At 39.3% G+C, this 18537-nt stretch overlaps 2 protein-coding genes across 2 annotated transcripts in view; both read left to right on the top strand.

The window, feature by feature from the left end:
- The window catches only part of LOC137299020 (frizzled-2-like), a 440584-nt gene that overhangs the window by 371911 nt on the left and 50136 nt on the right, over nt 1-18537 (top strand). The window lies entirely within an intron of this gene.
- Nucleotides 10924-17436, top strand: LOC137299055 (uncharacterized). The gene is made up of 13 exons (XM_067831540.1): nt 10924-11169; nt 11411-11569; nt 11824-12057; nt 12447-12599; nt 12887-12964; nt 13154-13321; nt 13589-13630; nt 13766-13943; nt 14198-14388; nt 14612-14792; nt 15129-15296; nt 15608-15698; nt 15958-17436. The coding sequence occupies exons 1-13, from the start codon at nt 11115-11117 to the stop codon at nt 16024-16026; spliced, it is 1767 nt and encodes a 588-aa protein (XP_067687641.1). The 5' UTR covers nt 10924-11114; the 3' UTR covers nt 16027-17436.

Below are 18537 nucleotides of genomic sequence, written 5' to 3'. Positions count from 1 at the left end.
TTACGTTTAGTGTGGAAAACGACTAACGTTCATGGCTATTTGTGTGAATGGGTGATCGCGCCACAGTAAGACCTTGAGAATATTAACGGGTGATGGTATAGCATGGGATATCAGCGTTCGAATTCAGTATACTTACTTGTAAACTTACATATATGAATATTTTGTGTAAAAGAAGAATAGAGTAAAGTGTTGGTGACATTTCAATGTACACCCTACTTAAACTGTTGCGTTTCAAGTAAGGACATCGCCCGGTATGCTGGCACAGACGTACGTTTTGCTAGACCAGAACATGTGACCTGTGAAGATCCGGACTAGAATTGATCTTCAGTAACCCATGCTTGTCGTAAGAGGTGTCTAACAGATGTCTAACAGATGTGTGGTCAGGCGGTCAGGCTCGCTGACTTGGTTGACACATGTCATCGTATCACCGTTACGCATGTTTTCATCGTAGCTCCAAGTCGACCGTAAAGCCAAACTTTTTTGGCGACATACGAATTTCGATAAACACGATCGTAGCAATATGGTAATCGTAACAAACATACTTTAAAGTAGACTACAGAGTCGAATAAAACGATCGTAACAATCGTAACACACATACGTTATAGTACACGTAGGTCTGAATCGGCCGTATCACTATGATTATCGTTACGGTAATTCCTTCTCCTTGAAGTAGACTACGGACTCTTTAAACTCTAAGACCGCTTTACTGAACGGGATGCCACATGTTGCTGGTGTCATGTCATGATATGATATTGCTGATGTATTGCTAAAAGTGGCGTAAAACTAAACTCATTCACTCACCACTGAATGGGTTTACCGTTATATCGAAAGGCATTAACGCGGTTATGTTGACAGACCTAGAACTGATAGTACAGTACAGCAAACGGGGCTTTAAACCATTGTTTAAACCATTCAGTGAATAGCGACTCCCGAGAAAACGAGGCCACCCGCTCCCTCTCATAGTTTCTACCTGCGTCATGTAATCTAGACGTGCCACGCATAACAGTGCAAACAGTTCATTGTGAAATGATACGATAATCTGCGCGTTCATTTCAGCCTGGTGCACCTATAGTTACCCAGTCAGGTAACAAGACATATCAGGATCACACCCTAGAATGGCCAGCATTTGAATCAAAGCAGCCATTACGTAGTTTGAATTTACAACTTTAAATAGCGGTGCACAAGGCGTAATGCAGACTTTGGACAATTATGGTCCTGGAGCATGTGTTTACGTGTTGAATACGTCATGATAAAAAGCCCGAATAGGGTACACCTGGCAGACTGAACAAGAAACCTTCTGTCCCTTAAACTGTTATAGCTTCACGGCACATAGTAGCCGAGTGGTTAAAGCATTCGTCCGTCACGCCGAAGACCCGGGTTCTATGCCTCATGTGGGAACAATGTGTCAACCCCATTCGGGTGTTCTCCACCGTGTTATTGCTGGAATATTTTATACATAATCGGCGTGAAACTAAAGTCGCTGACTCGCTGACTGCACACACTGCTTGACAGGGTTGGAAATAATGGACGTCCCAGTCCAGTGTTTTCATTCTGTCGGGCAAGCGAAATTGTATATGACGCTGTACCGGTGTCCAGATGACTTTCCAATGTCATTCATTCATCATTCATTTATTCATTCATTCATTCATTCATTTTAAAAAGAACAAGATTGAAAAAATATCCGGCAAGTGATTTTACATGTGCCACTACACCGGATCACAGTTATTTCGAAGTTATTTCCCTGACTGGTGTCTATGACATGATTCGTTTGTCACCCAATTCCGTTTGGGAGACATGCAGTTCTTGACAATCACTGTTATATAAACATGAAAGCATTAAAACACATTTTGTACAAAAAGAGTAACTCAAAATGCCGTCACATGGAAGCTCTATTGTGATATTTCATGCAGAACAGAACTATAACGGATAGCCAGCGAACCCTTTAAATTGGTGTCAGCAGTAGGTATGCTTTTCTTATGAATAAATATAATTTATGAATGTTTTATGGAAAATATTTGAAAGGCCTTCTGACAGGTAGGCTAAATCAAGTCGCCAGGAGTGTATGGAGGTCTAACAATAAGCCATATCGTATATGGCTGAATCATTCAACCGTTTGTATAGAAGCAAGGTTACAGACAGACTCCCATAAGTTCGATGAGTCAAGCAAACGACGCGGTTGGCTGAGAGATAATAATGAAACATTTCTGTGATTACTTCCCAAGACGTTTGTGTGTAGACATCAGGGATTTATCAAAGGAATGGTGTTGAAGGTTTAATTTGTTTTCACAATCCCTAATATGCTTTCTTAGAGTCGTAAAGGAAGACTGGAATCTCACTGACTGGCCACGGTCAGATTTGGATTGACAAAGCAATCCAAGCGTTATGACGACCGTGACTTGTAGTATGACAGACGTAGCGGTGCCCTTGGAGTGTTGTACGGCAAGACCCCTGAGGGTCCGGGTTTGAATTAACCTGCAGTAACCAAGCCGGAGACGATCTGGTGGTGACACATACGTTCTTATCAAAACTGGGAAAATCGATACTCATGCTGTTGATCACTGGTTTGTCTGGTTCAGACTCGATTATCTATAGACCGCTGGCATATAGCTCTGGAATATTGCTGAGAGCAGCATAAAACTAAACTCACTCACTGAACGGGGCCTTGATTATACAACAAACAAACAAATACACACACACACACACACACACACACACACACACATACACACACACGCAGGCACTCTCTCTCTCTCAAACACAGAGACTGTATAGGAACAGGGTTCATATGGCTGGGGTAAGATGCACCTGTGCTCATTTACGTCAGTCTTATATGAATTAATTCTTTGAATTTGGCAGTAAGTTCAAAAGATTATCAGGGTACATAACCTCAAGGCGATGTCATGTTGACAGAACGTGACATCCCAGCGGCTGCATTCACCTGGGATGATGATGCACTGAAAGCATAACAACTAATCACTTTTGATCCAATGTTGATAACGAACGGCGCCTTGAACTGGCTATCAAGAGGAATACTTACCCTGCTTTCTTTACAAACGCTTATGTATTGACCGGCGTTAGGTGTGACACAAGGGTTGTGTACTGTTCCCATGTGATTCTATTCAGAGTGCAGGCTCCGAGCAACCGAGGATTTAGCGTCTATTGGACATGGGCTAGACTTGCAGTTGGTATTTTTTTCGCGGCAAATAAATTACCTACAATATCCCCATTCAGAAACTTCATTTGATTTTTCCCAATTGAACACTCATAGTTTCCTTTGATAGTTTTTGTATAAAAGTCCAAACACAAACGTTAATAATATTCTGCACATAAAAAGAAGATGGCGGAACTACACGATACAGTAACGAAAAGTTATTCGAAAAGATTTGTACGATGTACATTGTGTGACTAAATTTGTATTGATGCAATGGACACAGATCGGAAGTTAAGATAATTTTAAGTTCATGAAAAAACAACCAAATGGATACCAAAATGCTATTTTTTTCTTTGAGAGTGAAGCCTCATACATTTCCAGTACAATTTGTCCCAACAATTTTTGTTCAAATGTCCGCGCCCATCCTAAAATCTCTGTAAGTACGTATGGGAGTGATTAACCAAACATTTCACAAAGTACCAAGTCAACATTTGAAAAGTTAAAAAGAAGTGCACGGAGTAGATGAATTCAGCAAAACAAATCATAAGAAATCTAAAATAAACATATTTTATACACAGGACGCTGCCACACCTTAACCCGTCGTCGGTAGGGGTACCAGGTAACTGCCTATGGAAAGGAGACGGTATCACTTCTTATTGAGCAGAGCATGTACTGAAGGCAGTCGTATTCAAGGCGTCTCTCTTTAAGCATGTAGTGTATGCTTGATCGAATGGGTGACATCATAACTGACATTAGAACCCGTGCACTCTCGCAGATACCGAGTGTTTATAAGTGTTTTGTTAGCGTTAAGTGACAATCTCTTGCGCAACAGTGAAAGGTGCACAGTACCTCAAATCTGATAGACGACAAAGTGAAGACAGTTAGGAGTAACTGGATTTCACCAACACGTAAGTGTATTTGACGGGATTAAATGGTATATAGATGGAATAATAAACATATACTAATAAAATGGTAATTAACAACAAATAACACCTTCTTATCTCGACGCCCTCGGCATAATAGTCAGTTTAGTTTCACGCCGCTATTAGCAATATTCCAGCAATATCACGGTGGGGGACACCAGAAAATGGGCCTCACACATTGTACCAATGTGGGGAATCCAACACATGTCTTCGGCATGACGAGCGAACGCCTTAACCACTAGGCTACGCATCACTTTTCGGTATAAGAAGTATTGATCTAGAGTTATCAATAGCCATCAGCGGTGCTGAGACTGAAACTTTACTACACCTTAAATGGTAAATATAACGGACCTGAAGTGAGTGAATGAGTCAGTTGGGTTTATGCCGCTTTCGCACTATTTTAGATATGGGCTCCATGTGAATAATTGAACCCAGGCCTTTAACCACTGGGCTACCCCAGAAGGACTTAAAGGACGCAAATACGAGCAGAGTGAGTGAGTGAGTGAGTGAGTTAGTGTTACGCCACACTCAGCAATATGGCGGCAATACGAACAGAGAGATCGTGAAACAGATGTACATGGATGATTGTTAATATGAATGACAGTTAAAGTTGAGCATCATTTCCGATGAATCACAGTACGCCATGTTAACAAACGAACAAGGTGTGGGATAGCTTAGTGGTTAAAACGTTCGCTTCTCAAGCCGGAGATCCGGTTCGATTCTCCACATGGGTACAGTGTGTGAAGCCCATTTCTGGTGTCCCCCGCCGTGATATTGCTGGAATACTGTTAAAAGTTGTAGAAAATCACATTCACTCACAAATGAATGAACACGCTTTCAAGGAACAGCCGGATATACCGAAACATAGCTCAGGCTTTTGTGGTCTCCAATGTACAGTTGATATATTAATTTATTGAATATAACCAAGCACTTTTGCAACGTAGCCGATCCTACAGAAATACAAATAAAATTTGTGTTTACGTACTATATCCCTCGGGTCACTATAAATAAATCGGCCTCTTATAGTTATAAATATTCATATTTTAACGCAGCAACTTCGTGCCAGTATATGTACTTTGGATCGTCATATACTAGACACACCCACCAAACAGTTTCAGATATAAGTCGATAAAGTGACCTGGTTGTTCAAATACAGACGAATAAGCTGGACACAATGATTTAAGAGAACTTTTCTTATACTGCTAATAAATTCAATATTGTACTAAAGACTGGATACTGTTTCATAACAGGCAGATCCCCTGCAACCCGTAGAGCAATAATGGGGCGATATGCCCAGGCAACGTAAAAACGAAGTACTCTTGTTTGAGAGGCAGTTAGAAGTTGGAGCACTATGGATGGACAGTTTAATACAGTGAGATGTTATCAAGAAGTGATCAGCAAGTTGTTCATCCGTGTAATGTTATCCTTTCTTAAAGAAATACTTTTACTATAAGGGCCTGGTTTGCATACGTAATATGTGAATGTTAATGTTCCAGCTCCTCACGGGGGGTTTGAGTAGTATACTCCCCGAGGAGTTGACAATAAAAATTGAATGGACACCGATCCATTGACCAGGGTAATGAGTGGCAATTTAAGAGTGTGTGAGTGAGTTTTACGCCGATTTTAGCAATATTGCAGCGATATCTCGGCGGGAAACACCAGATATGTGTTTTAAATAGTATGTACCCGTGTACGTAGACTTTATGAAAGATCAAGTCACTAATAAATGAATAAAATAGTCTTGTCATTTTATGCATACTGTATGAATGACCAATTCTATAATAAATGAATAAAATAATATTGTCATTTAAGTTTTTATTGGCAATACATTCCTTAAAATACAACATGCGCTGAAAACGTGTTTTCTTGTGAAGAGAGAAGCTGTTCCATGGAATGCAGATTATAAAGTGCAGAAATGGAATTACGCATGTCAGCATTGACAGTATTAATAATTACTTAAAAACCTGCCTTTTTATTCATACTTTATTAGCGGGATATTTAGACCAAGCGAGTTTGGAATGTCTGTTTTATTAACTGATTAGTTTTAGAGACAGACAGCTGTGACAACATGATGAACTAATGAGTGAATTGTTAGAATTGTTAGGTACGTTTGCAATGGTGATGGATGTATGTTCTTTATTCTTTACATGCTTTGAACGACTGGACAATAAGCTTTTCTGAGTTCAGTTTTTACACAAGTGTAACACTGGGACTGACAGACAGATTATTAATTTTATTGGAGCCTCACTTCAAATTTTCACATAAAATATTCACGATACAGAATGCGTATAAAACGGATGTACGTGCAGGGCTATCTTCCAACGACATACTGTCATTAAGTTCAAATGTATAATGTATGAAGCCCATTTCCGGAGTCCTCCTTCGTGATATTGCTGGAATATTGCTAAAACTAGCGTAAAAGGTTCGTATCCAGATTCAGTGTTCCTTCTGACATTTCATAAGCCGAATAAATGAATTCCTTCCTTTGAAAAGAATTAATGTGTCGAATCTCTTAAACTAAACAATCGATTATCTTGCTGTCAAAAATAAAATGATGTTATTTTTCAAAGAGGTATCCCAGTCTGGACAAGATCTTGGAACAACATTTTGGAACGCAACATGTGTGAGATGTGATGTCTCCATTGTCTGTCCTTTCTGTTGTTTGTGTATGTGTGTGTGTTGGTATAACGAAGACGACTGTTACGCTGAAACAGGAAGTTTCTCTTTCTCGGCATGCGCGTTGAAATGAGCAGTTACATTCGTACCTACTCGTGTCATTCCGGCAAGGTCACGGAAAGAGGCGAGTAGTTACGAATAGGGCAGTCACTGCCAGCGGTTTGTCAAAAAAAGTAAGGAAATTACATTTTGTTAAATAATTACAGCATCTTCGTTATTACCCAACATCTCTCCCCTATCAATCCACGGATATAATGTTTATTCAAAATTGTATGTTACAGAACGGAAATATAGTGGGTGCCTCAACAAGAGAGAAATAGCCCGAATGAGATCACAGCAGACCAGACTGAATAACCAGAGACGAGGTAGGTGTGACGAGCTGGTATTCGCAGTTGTTGTTTCTCTGGGACATGGTATTTGTTTGTTTGTTTGCTTGTTGTTTAAAACAACACATAAATCTACTCATCCCGTGAAGATCTGGATTAGAACTGATCTTCTGCATTGTTTGTAGGCGGCGACTAACGGCTTCTTGTTCTTGGATTTGGTTGGCACATGTCATCGTACGTTAGATCGATGTTTATGCTGTTGATCAGTGGGTTGTTTGGTCCAGACTAGCTAATTTAGAGACCGCTGTCATATGGCTGGAATATTGCTGAGTGTTTTGAACAAGAACAAAACAAATAGAAAAAAAAAACAGCGAAGCATTTAGGGCATGAAGCAGTAAGCTTGGCCACCTGAGTCTGTTAGTCATCCGCTGAGGACAACACGGGCTGCTGAAGACCATTTCTATGCCGAAATGTGACATTTGTAATCGTGAGATGAAGTCGACTATGTAGTTTGCCTCAGGTGCTCCGTAAACATTCGTTATACATTTTCTGGCGCGCAGTATCGTGGTTGGATGTCAGACTGTGTGTGTTTAGCTTTTCGCCGCTTTAGCAATACTCCCGCAATATCACGGCGGGGGACACCAGAGCTTCACATATTGTACCCATGGAATGTAGGGAATCGAGCCAAGGTCTTCGGCGTGACAAGCTAACACTTTAACCATTTGCCCACCCCACCTCTTCACGTTAGAACAGACCCTTCGAAAGGGACGACTAAAACGAAAGGGTGGTATGGTAAGACATTGTTATTATCAGTGCTAAAAGAACACTTCTTCCAGAAATAGGGATGTGGTATGTGTGTAAGTGAGTATGGTTTTACGCTGCTTTCAGCAATGTTCCAGCAATGACATGGCAAGGAACACCAGAAATGAGCTTCACTCCTTGTACCCTTCTGTGGAATCGAACCCGGGTCTTCGTTGTGACGAGTGAACGCTTTAACCACTAAGCAACCCCACTAAGCACCCCTTTTCAGACAACAAAAAATAAGCATTGCCTGCCACTGAAATATCTTTTTTGTTGTTTTATCTTACCCACACTATTTCAGTACAAAAGAATATTTTCCGGTTGGAGCTAAAACAGTATCTCGTCTTTAGACAGTCTTAGTGCACTCCTGCTCCATAAATCAACATCTGTACTATAACGAATTGTCGGTCCCAAAATATACTCATTTATCCTAAATCACCACATACATAATATCTATGCAGTATTTCTCGGCCACAAAATTTCAGGAAAAGATATTATTTATCATGATGCGTTTTACTAACGTCAGAATATATCCATGTAAACTTGAATATCTATTATTACAACCTCCTGCTATCTATAGCCCAACCCAAACTGATGTTAACACAACCAGTGAACCACAACCGTTTTCTCCCAAGAACACATGTGCATTATCTACACTAGTCGATAAATATAGTTTTCGTGATTCATCAGTGAAAGAATACATGCTGAACCCCTACTTGGATGACGTCGAAGTATTATTGTCGGATAACAATAGGATACCAGTGATGTGGAGAACTATTTTGTCACTAGCTGCGTCAGTCTCAAGTCACCGCGTGCTCTAGCGTGACGACCACGCCCACGAGGACAAATAACGCGGATGTCTGTCCACACTGTTTTTAAACGTCTTTACGTAAACGCACACTACCAGCGTTATTGATGTTGGATCTGATTCTGTTTAGATAAGTAAAAGCTCCGTGACTGTAATAAGAATCTATTTATAATGATAACCATGCTTATTGAAATGTACTTTCGGTGATAGTCATCATGTAACAGAAGTATTTGTATAAAGAAAAGCAATATTTTCATACATAATTTGATTTCAATATATAACGAAGATTAATTTGTTCATAATATCGACGTTATAGGACCAACTGCACCAGTCATACATATGCCAGAAATCATTATCCACGTTTGAAAATATCAAAATAGTGCCAAAGTAAAGCTATAATAAAAAGTTATAGCTATGTTCCAGTTTGTCTTCTTTAGTGGGTGAGACAGAGAGGTTCTTTTTACCTTTATGATTTCTCTATGTAAAAGCAACAACACTGAAACGATTGTTTGATTCATGGAAATCTGCAGTGCTCTTGACCCAGTTCTGGTCAGTTTAGTTAAAAAAGAAATTTCTTAACACACATCAAGATATAATCACAATTGCACAATAGTTGGCAAACATGGAGTAAGTATACCTGACATTAGGAACAATAGAGCATCCGCTATTATCGTCATAAGGGATGACTCAAACGTAACTTTATTGCACATGCCTATATGGTGACTTCAATGTCCTGATGACAAGACAGATATGTATATCGTACCTGGTTTAGTGATGAGCAAACTGCATCAGTCAAATTCCTGGACACGATCGGCAGTTTTACTGGAGTTACACCTTAGGCGCGGCGAGGAAGCCTAATGGTTAAAGCGTTCTCCCGTCACACCGACATCCGGGTTCCGATTCCATACATGGGTGTAATTCTCTAAACTTATTTCTAGTGTCCCCCGCCGTGTTATTGCAGGAACATTGCTGAAAGCGTCGTAAAACTAAATTCACCCACTCTAAGAATCGTAGGATGCGCACGTGCTGATAACAAAGTATATGGACTTCTGCAAAACAACATTTAAGTTTTATCATGTTCCCTTTAAGATCAAACTTTAACAGCCTAAGTTAAGTTCAACAAAGATTAGATGACTGACATTTCAAATAATTCGCTCTGGAAATAAAAATGAAAAATCCTTTCCTCTTCCACAAAAATAAATAAATAAATATAAAAATTAATAAAATCAATAAATCGCAACCAACAGCACTGTACATATCTTTTAGCGAATCCGACTATACTTTAAGGGGCGATGGGGTAGCCTAATGAATAAAGCTTTCGCTCGTCAAGCCGAAACCCCGGGTTCGATTCCCATTTGGGTAAGATATGCGAAGCCTGTTCTGGTGTCACAGCGGTGATATTGTTGGAATAATGCTAAAAGCGGCGTAAAACCATACTCACTCACCCACTATACTATGAACATGTGTTAATTAATCATTGTCATTAGCGATGACACAAGTTGAGGTGAACGCAGCCCGTTCCATAACAAATACACCCGTAAGCAAGGCAACAACAACACCGCAACAGTTAGTACAAGCATAGGGAATTGAGTCTGTTATACATATTCATTCAATATGCCCGCCACTCTCTACCATTAAACATTTAGAAAGCTTCAGTAAAAAGACTGTAAACAACATGGTGAATGTTTCATTCCTTATCTACAATTCAAAAGGACATGTACAAAATAATGAAAACAGTGTTGTGAAAATAACGGTGAAAAAGCTGTCATATTCACATAAAACGGCAGATCATTTCCGTACTATAAAAGCGGGGTCCATTAAGGCCGACTACATTAAAACGGGTGTGTGAGTCCAAATTTTTAACCTTAAATAACTTTTCTAAATGATAGTCTACTTGACCTAAATGTACTTGATAATGATATGATGCTGAGGTGGTTGTTTACGAGACATAATGACAGCGGTAAGCGACGTAATACATACTCGACAATAGCAATCATGGAGCAGAGTTTTCCCACAATAGCGACGAAATCTTGAATGGCACAATTTACACGCAACGGTTATCTTCGCGTATTGTGACAACGGAGAGCGCACTAGCTCCTCCCGAAAGCGTTAGACACACCCTGTTGTGGTTGTGATTGGCTGACGGGGAAAATAACTGTCCTGCGTCATAATACTTTTCTCTTCTACAATATGTGACCAAAATAACAGCTATATAAGCTGCGATTGGAAATGGCAGCCGATTCACTCATACTTAGAGAGTAGCTATGATCACTTGAACATTAGTTTTCAAAGCGGCGTACATGCTGGTTCATGTGAGCGCTCGTGCTGGTTCATGAAGCGCACGCCATTACTCAGTAAGGCATTGGAACTTGGAGTACGACAAGGAAATATTACCTGACAGTGTGTTTTATGCGATTTCAGAAACTTCGATGAATCTGTGGATTATACTGACCATCACTTGGATTAGCATCTCCGTTGTGATAGGTGAATATTAAAATATTTTATGATTATTTTATTCAGAAACATTAATTTTTCAATTGTGTAATAATTAATTTTGATACTTCTCAATTCTAAATATCATTATCCCACAATATCAAAATATAAGACAATATTTTTTAAAACAAAAATTATGTCAGTGATAGTTATTTATACAAGATATCTTATTCATCCACATTAAGATTTAAGTCTGTTTTAATTGGGGATTTTTATATTTTATTTCTCGTAGCTGACCCAAAGTGGTTCGTTCACGACTATCCCCTGGATGGGGGAGATAATGAAGATCTTTTCTCAAGCGAGCATCTACTACCAGTACAACTTAAGAAACAAACAAATCCAAAACCTGCCGCTCCTCATATAAAACCAAAACCACAGACCCAATCACATGGTAAGTATTTTGAAACACCTCACCCAAACATTTCTTAACTTGATATTGAACTTAGAAGGAGTGACACCACAGCACTCACGCCTACATAAATATTTGCTTAACTGCGATAACACTTGCGCAAAAGGGTCCTTCAAAATTGAAGCTCTCGTAAAATATTGAACACACAATGTATACCGAATACTGGTTACAGCTCATCTATTTATAAAAAGCTGATCTGTATTGACTTGTTCTCATGTTCATCTTTTCAATGACAGATACTAAAATCCAGAAGAGTCCAGAAAAACCCAAAGCCAAACCAAAACCTAAACCAGCGGCCAAACAGGATGTGAATGAAATTGAATCAGAGAATCTGATCCCAGTACACAAAAGACCCGTACATGCAACAGGCAGGAAACCTCTTCAGGTCGCAGATAACAAGCAGAGAGTTAAAACTGTCAGGACCGACAAAAAACCACCCCATGTATCTAGTCGGCAAGTAGTTGATGAAGGTAAGTTATGGACGTAAATTTACTGTTCTCGCAAAGATATGTACTGATTATCTTAAAATAGGAATTTACATTAGCCTCAAAGTATTGCTATACAATAAATTTCATTTGGATGTAATAAGATTTCAACTTGAATTTACTGATGTAATATGATTACATGGATACGTGTAATGATTATCTTAATATAGGAATTAACGTAAGCATCATAGTAATGCCACGTAATGCTTTTCATGTGGGTGTAGTACGATTTTAAAGTGACTTTACTTTCTTGGTGCAGTTTAATTGCATAGACATGTAACGATTATCTTAACATAGGAATTAACGTTAGACTGAATATGGCTTAGGCAGGTTTTTAAGGTCGGAATTATCAATGCAGTGTTTGACTGTTACAGAAGAACCATGTGATCCAGACACCGATATGGATTGTCTCCTAGAGACAGAGGAACTCATCCTCGTTGGTAAGAAGAAGGTGGTGCCAGCTGCAGCAAGGAAGCCGAGCCAGCCCCTCATCAAACACGACTTGGTGGAAAACATGAAGAAAGAAGGTGGGCATAGTATATACTGACAGAAAAAAATAACCGAACACCAAAACATTAAACATGCATATTTTATGGTTTAACATACAATGTTTCGAATTATCGAAATTGGTCTTGCAGCAATCAAACGACTGTCTGTTGTCCTAGCACCACTTTTCTAGGTTCATATATTTTCTGCCGGTGAACAATAGCGAAGATGTATTTCAACGTTGTAAGGTATACGTTGTGATCATTCATTTTTCTTTTAAATATCATTTTAATACGTTTCAGTATAGTTATATTATTCTTAATATCAGATGACATCAAACCAGAAGTTAAGAAACAAACTGAAGTGGAAAAGTCGGCACTTCACAGAAGACTCCTCCAGAGAGATGGTAAGAATCATGAAATCATTATTCACAACCTGTCTGTCTGTTTATATATGATATCATTACATTGACTTTCTGAGTTCACAGAAAATGATCTTGTGGTTTCCATGGATTCGAAAATTCGCGACCGTACATAATCCATTTTACAGATAGGTCTCTGACAACGTTTTCATATTGATAACTTTCTTATTACAGGAGTCAAACCTGCCCTCCCTGAGAAGCCTATTCTGCAGCCTTTGTTGGAAGAGGTTGGGGAAGAGGAGTTGACTGAAGATGAGATCTATACTAACGATCAACAAGCCGAGGAGATCATACGGCGATACAAAAGACAGATTCAGCCAGATGATATTATCGGTTCAGGAGGTAAGTCAGCACCGGACTAATATTGATTTTTATGTAAACTAAGTTGAACATGGTACCTTCGATAAATATTTCTGGACTTCCTTTTTCGCCTCACCGGAAAATCCAAATCTCAGTCGCTGCAACAGATGTCGTTGTACTGCAGTCGATGGATTCAGGGCTTTATTTATCAATTGCCTGTGTGAATATTTCAAAATACGATTAAACGATATTGAAGAATGTTTCGAAAATTACACTGGTTTCATTATTGTGATCTTTGTCTTTCGACAGATGGAGGAGCCAGTTTCATGGTCAATACAACTACGACAGAGAGTAAGTACCTTTTTGGACAGTTAATGGCACTTTTATTCTGTAACATTGTGCAGTTACCAAATTTCGTATTGAAGAATGTGCTGAAGCTCCGACACAAAGTTGCCAGAAATGACATGACTGTGCCGTCTTTTTCAGATCCGTCGTTCAATATGCAGTTCAGCACAAGTCTGGACAGACAACGCAATCAGTCTCTGACGCCGGAAGAAATAGCGAACTATACTCAGGTGTTCACTCAAGAACTCAACAAAATTTTGGGCGGGTTGAACACAACTGGATCATTGGAAGCTGTTGTGAAAAATATTCGCCTTGACGAGTAAGTTCCGTATGTTCCGTGGAATGAAACAAATCTGAATTGGGGTTTAGAGATATTGAGTGCTACAGATGATGAAATACCTGAAGCGAACCAAAGTAATTCCTTCTTTCGATTATACCTCAGAAAACCTACACACTTGCAGTCCATCAATATGAACGAACGAACGAACGAACGAACGAACGAACGAATGAAATAACAAACGAAGGGTTATCCACCAAATGCCGTGAAATCATGTGCAATCTACTTTTTTACAGGAACAACCGTGTGACGGCTGATTGGGATCTTGTGGTCACTCTCACTGGGGCCAGAGGCAATACGGACAATACGCAGACCCAAAACCTTCTTGACCAGTTGGTCCAAGTTGGCATACCTGCGATCAACAACATGACCATAAACGACCAAGTTGTATATTCAGAACTGAATGGTCTTGTCGTTGGAGAAGCAGGTAATATTTTTGCTTTCAGTAACACCTTCCATTCAATATATTTCGTTCGTGACTATAAATATATGGATATGATCAATAAATGGGATTTTATAATTCAGAGATTATTGAACGTAAAGCTAAAATGTGCTGAGAGTACGCTTCTCAGTAATGTGGATGTGGCGCTAAAAAGAACTCTTATTAGTAATATTATTATTATTAAGATGTAACTATTTCTATTTTCCAGCCAACCTTTTGTTAAAGGATGCATGTAAAGCAGAAAACGCCTGTCCCAAAGAATACACATGTGTCAGAGACCAGGCATCTTTAACTTACTGCCATCATAAGTGCTACAGCACAGGGCTGATTGATCAATGTCAGAATGGCGGCGCATGTCAGATCAACGACAACTACGAAGCATACTGCCAGTAAGTAGCATCATCGTTATCGTAATCATCATCATCATCATCATCATCATCATCATCACGACATTGATTTGTTGGTTGGTCTGATGTTTAACGACGCACTCAGTAACACTCCAACTTCATGGCGACAGTCTGTCAATAATAGAGTCTTGAGCCTGCCATTGATCAACAGCATGAGCATCGATCTACGCAGTTGTGATGCGATGATGTGGTAACCAAGTCAGAGATCCTGACCACTCGGCAAACATCGACTAATATGAAAATATGATTTACAAAACAGAAGAACGTATAACGTATTCGGCTGCGTCACCTTTAATATTGTGTTTCCTCTCCCAACAGATGCGGTACTGGATATTCAGGGACACTGTGTGAGCAGGCCCCGTCCAACCAGTCCCCGTCCTACACCACAGGCCAAGTTGTAGGTGCTGGTGTCGGTGCCGCCGTGATGATCATGGCAACGACGGCGTCCTGCATATACATCGCGTTCTTCAGGAAGAAGAAGGAAGAGTAAGTTGAATTTCTTAAATAATGAATGAGCGAACAGATTACACTTGTCTTGGAACAGTAGTCCGTGGACTGAGAGTTCGAAGAGACGAAGGTCTCAGATATGTATCGTAATGGTGAATCATGCAGGTGTTTGTTCAGTTAGTGAGAATCATCGGATATATTCGTGTTTTAGTTTCTTGCGAAGTCGTTGGCTTTCAATGATTTTAGAAAACGTGTGTGTTTGATACCTGAAATAGGTAGAATGCGTGAAGATATACTGGGAAACACTAAACATACTCACTCAGGACTTATCTGTGAACTTGTTTTGCTAGGGACATGGACTACTCGTACTTCGGTGACGATGACTCCTCAGGTCCCGGCGCCTTCCAGGACGCCGATAACGCTCTTGGAATTAGCAGCTATGTAAGTATTGAGTAAATGCTCATATGTTCATATCTGTAAAGAAAGGGGATTATCGATTTATGTCGAGTTATCCGGACCTCGACACATGCCGATATAAATTTATGATTTAAAGCAAATGTGAATTCTATCGGACAATATTTTGAGTTATAAATTGAGATGTTAAATAAACAAAAACTCAGTCAAGTACAATTAGATATATATGTTTTGTTCAAAATAACCACTTTGCCGAGATTTATTTCTATTTTTTTTCTGTTTTCAGTATATCGATCGTCCTAGTGTGAGTTTGACGCCCCTGGATATATACCATCAAACAGGAACGCATGCTTAAATCGGAACATTAAAACTAGGATAACAAATTATTACTTGCTCAAATGTGACGATTGTCCCGACAGGGGCTTAGCAACCGTTGCTAGGCTATTCGAAGGAATGGAGATGGATCTTGTTTTCTTGGAGTTTTGACAACCAGTTTCGAACCAAGGAAACGTGCAGAAACCTGATATTCTCAAGGCAGCTAAATGGGACGATCGGAGAGTGCGAGTTCCACGCTCTGCGCGTACTGCATGTGCATGCCACGTGACAGGAAACGGAACCAGTGAACTGATCTCAGTGGGCGCAAAATCGCAAGTGGGCCCTTGGGCAGCTGAAAGATGCAATAATACAGAGACTATACAACATAGTCCTAGGTGACCATATAAAGGACATTTGTTACTGAGGGATGTGTTAGAAAGAGGACGTATATTCCCATCGTGTAGTCGTAAACAATCACGCTTTATAATGTCACATAGTTGGTGTGAGAGAGTGAGTGGGGTGACTGTTACGCCGCTTTTGGCAATATTCCAATATGTCAAGGCGGGAGACACCAGAAATGGGCTTCACACATTTCATGTAGTTGGAATAACAATGTCAAAGATGCAATCTCTCGATGTGAACCCAAACCAGTATTTGTAATAAGAAGACCAATTCGAAATATTTTATAACAGCAAAATACAGTCATACGTTTCACTTTTTTGGGTGTTCCAAATTGTGGTGTTCCAACTTTAGGTGTTTCAGTTTTTAGCATTTTCAAAATTTCTTCTTTTATATCTTGGTCGTAACATGACACAATTTCATTGTTTATTTCGAGGGATGCGATGAGTCTCAAGGCTTTAATTTATAACTCTAGTGCCACGTTTGCCAAAAATATTTTGCTCACCACGGGTATTCCGCTCTAAAGGAGGTTGGTACGGCAATATTTTTGAGTGCCGATCTAGCTGTAGTGAAATGTCTCATACTGAACGATACTGTGATATTTTAGCATAGTCTTCCATATTCTTTTACACAGTGAAACATATTCCAGGTACTTGACGAGGGAATTAGCTTTGGTTTTTTAAATTTCAAACTGATTATAACCAATCACCGCTTTATATTCTCTAAGAAACGTAATTTCACTTTGCAATATTTGACTATCTTTGTGGGAGACATTTGTCGTTTTGTACAATCCAATATTTACTCTACTTTCTGAGAAGTTTGGGTCACTATCAAATATATCTCCATATTTGTTATATTAGACATTTTAAGTTATTGAACATTGTATATTTGTCTTGTAAATTGTATATAAAAGTGTAAATATTGTAAATACATATTGATATATCCCGGTGCAATATTCATATGTAAATAGACATCACTTTTGTAAGCATTCACACCACATATCTCATGGCCATGTTGATATGATATTTATTAAATGTTATGATGTACTTGATCTTGTCTTTATTGTCTTTATGTGGTCATGGATATACCCACGGACTAGACTGACCAGGAGTCATCCTGAGGTAGTTCCACGGTGGATGGTCCCACTTGGCAAATCTGGGTTTAATTCCGTGTGTAAAGTGTATTTATAACCACAGCGTTGACCTACTGCTTAACGACGGTAGTGTTGTTGAATCTGAGAGAAAGCTAACAGACTTGTCCCCCTTGTCGATGCCAGGATCATCTGATTGCAGATTCGAACTTAGTATGACCCTTCGTAAATACATCTGTGTTGATATGCTTCCAACAAGTAGAACTCCACTACCTGCACATCTATTTGAAATTATGAAAACACTGCTTAAGCGCCGTAAAACAACACTCAGTCATTTTAATGACCGGGATATTATACGTTGATTTTACTTTGTATCGGGGTAAAATAGAGTGCAAATGAAGTGTACTGTAATACAAGAAAGCTTCCGAGCTGATTAGACTGAACATTATTACATCACTTACATCACTCACATCACAGAGGATAAGTCATCAAGTGGGATAACAAAGGATAAGGTCATCAAGTGGGATAACATGATAAGGTCATCGAACGGGATAACAGAGGATAAGGTCATCGAGTGAAACGCCACTAAGTTAGATGTGCCAAATATGTTAAGACTTAAGAAGTTGGGCATATTCAGATACCACTATGTCGTTGTGCTAGTCTATTGAGCTAAGTAAGTAATAACCCAGGTAAGATACCCTAAGATGATGAGATGAAATGGCATAGCATTAAGTGATGCAGGTAAAGAAGGATTCAATTAGGCGCCCTGCTGAACTGATAATTTTAAGTGATTTAAGTTCAGATGGTTAGTAAACACCATGAAGCAGGTTGGATTCCCCATATGAACATGAAGCCCATTTCTGGTGATATTGCTAAATTCACTCACTCACTAAACACCATACATACAGTAGTTAAAACTGACTGAGACTGGTCAACCTGACAGTCAAGAGAATATGTCTGTAATATATAGAATAGGATCTTTATTGTTATTTGAAAGAATATCCCTATAACGTATCTGTCCACCTGTCAAATAATACTACAACAGTTATCGTTAAACCGTCC

This window comes from Haliotis asinina, chromosome 10 (genome assembly GCF_037392515.1).
Source record: "Haliotis asinina isolate JCU_RB_2024 chromosome 10, JCU_Hal_asi_v2, whole genome shotgun sequence".
Classification (NCBI taxonomy): domain Eukaryota; kingdom Metazoa; phylum Mollusca; class Gastropoda; order Lepetellida; family Haliotidae; genus Haliotis; species Haliotis asinina.
This window is presented reverse-complemented; position numbering and strand designations above follow the sequence as displayed.

Excerpts from the sequence above, each read along its gene's own strand:
- LOC137299055 (XM_067831540.1), top strand. The coding sequence starts at position 11,115 with ATGAATCTGTGGATTATACTGACCATCACTTGGATTAGCATCTCCGTT. Across the intron at positions 11,170-11,410 it reads TAGCATCTCCGTTGTGATAG|CTGACCCAAAGTGGTTCGTT; the intron begins GTGAATATTAAA and ends TATTTCTCGTAG. Across the intron at positions 12,058-12,446 it reads TCGGCAAGTAGTTGATGAAG|AAGAACCATGTGATCCAGAC; the intron begins GTAAGTTATGGA and ends TGACTGTTACAG.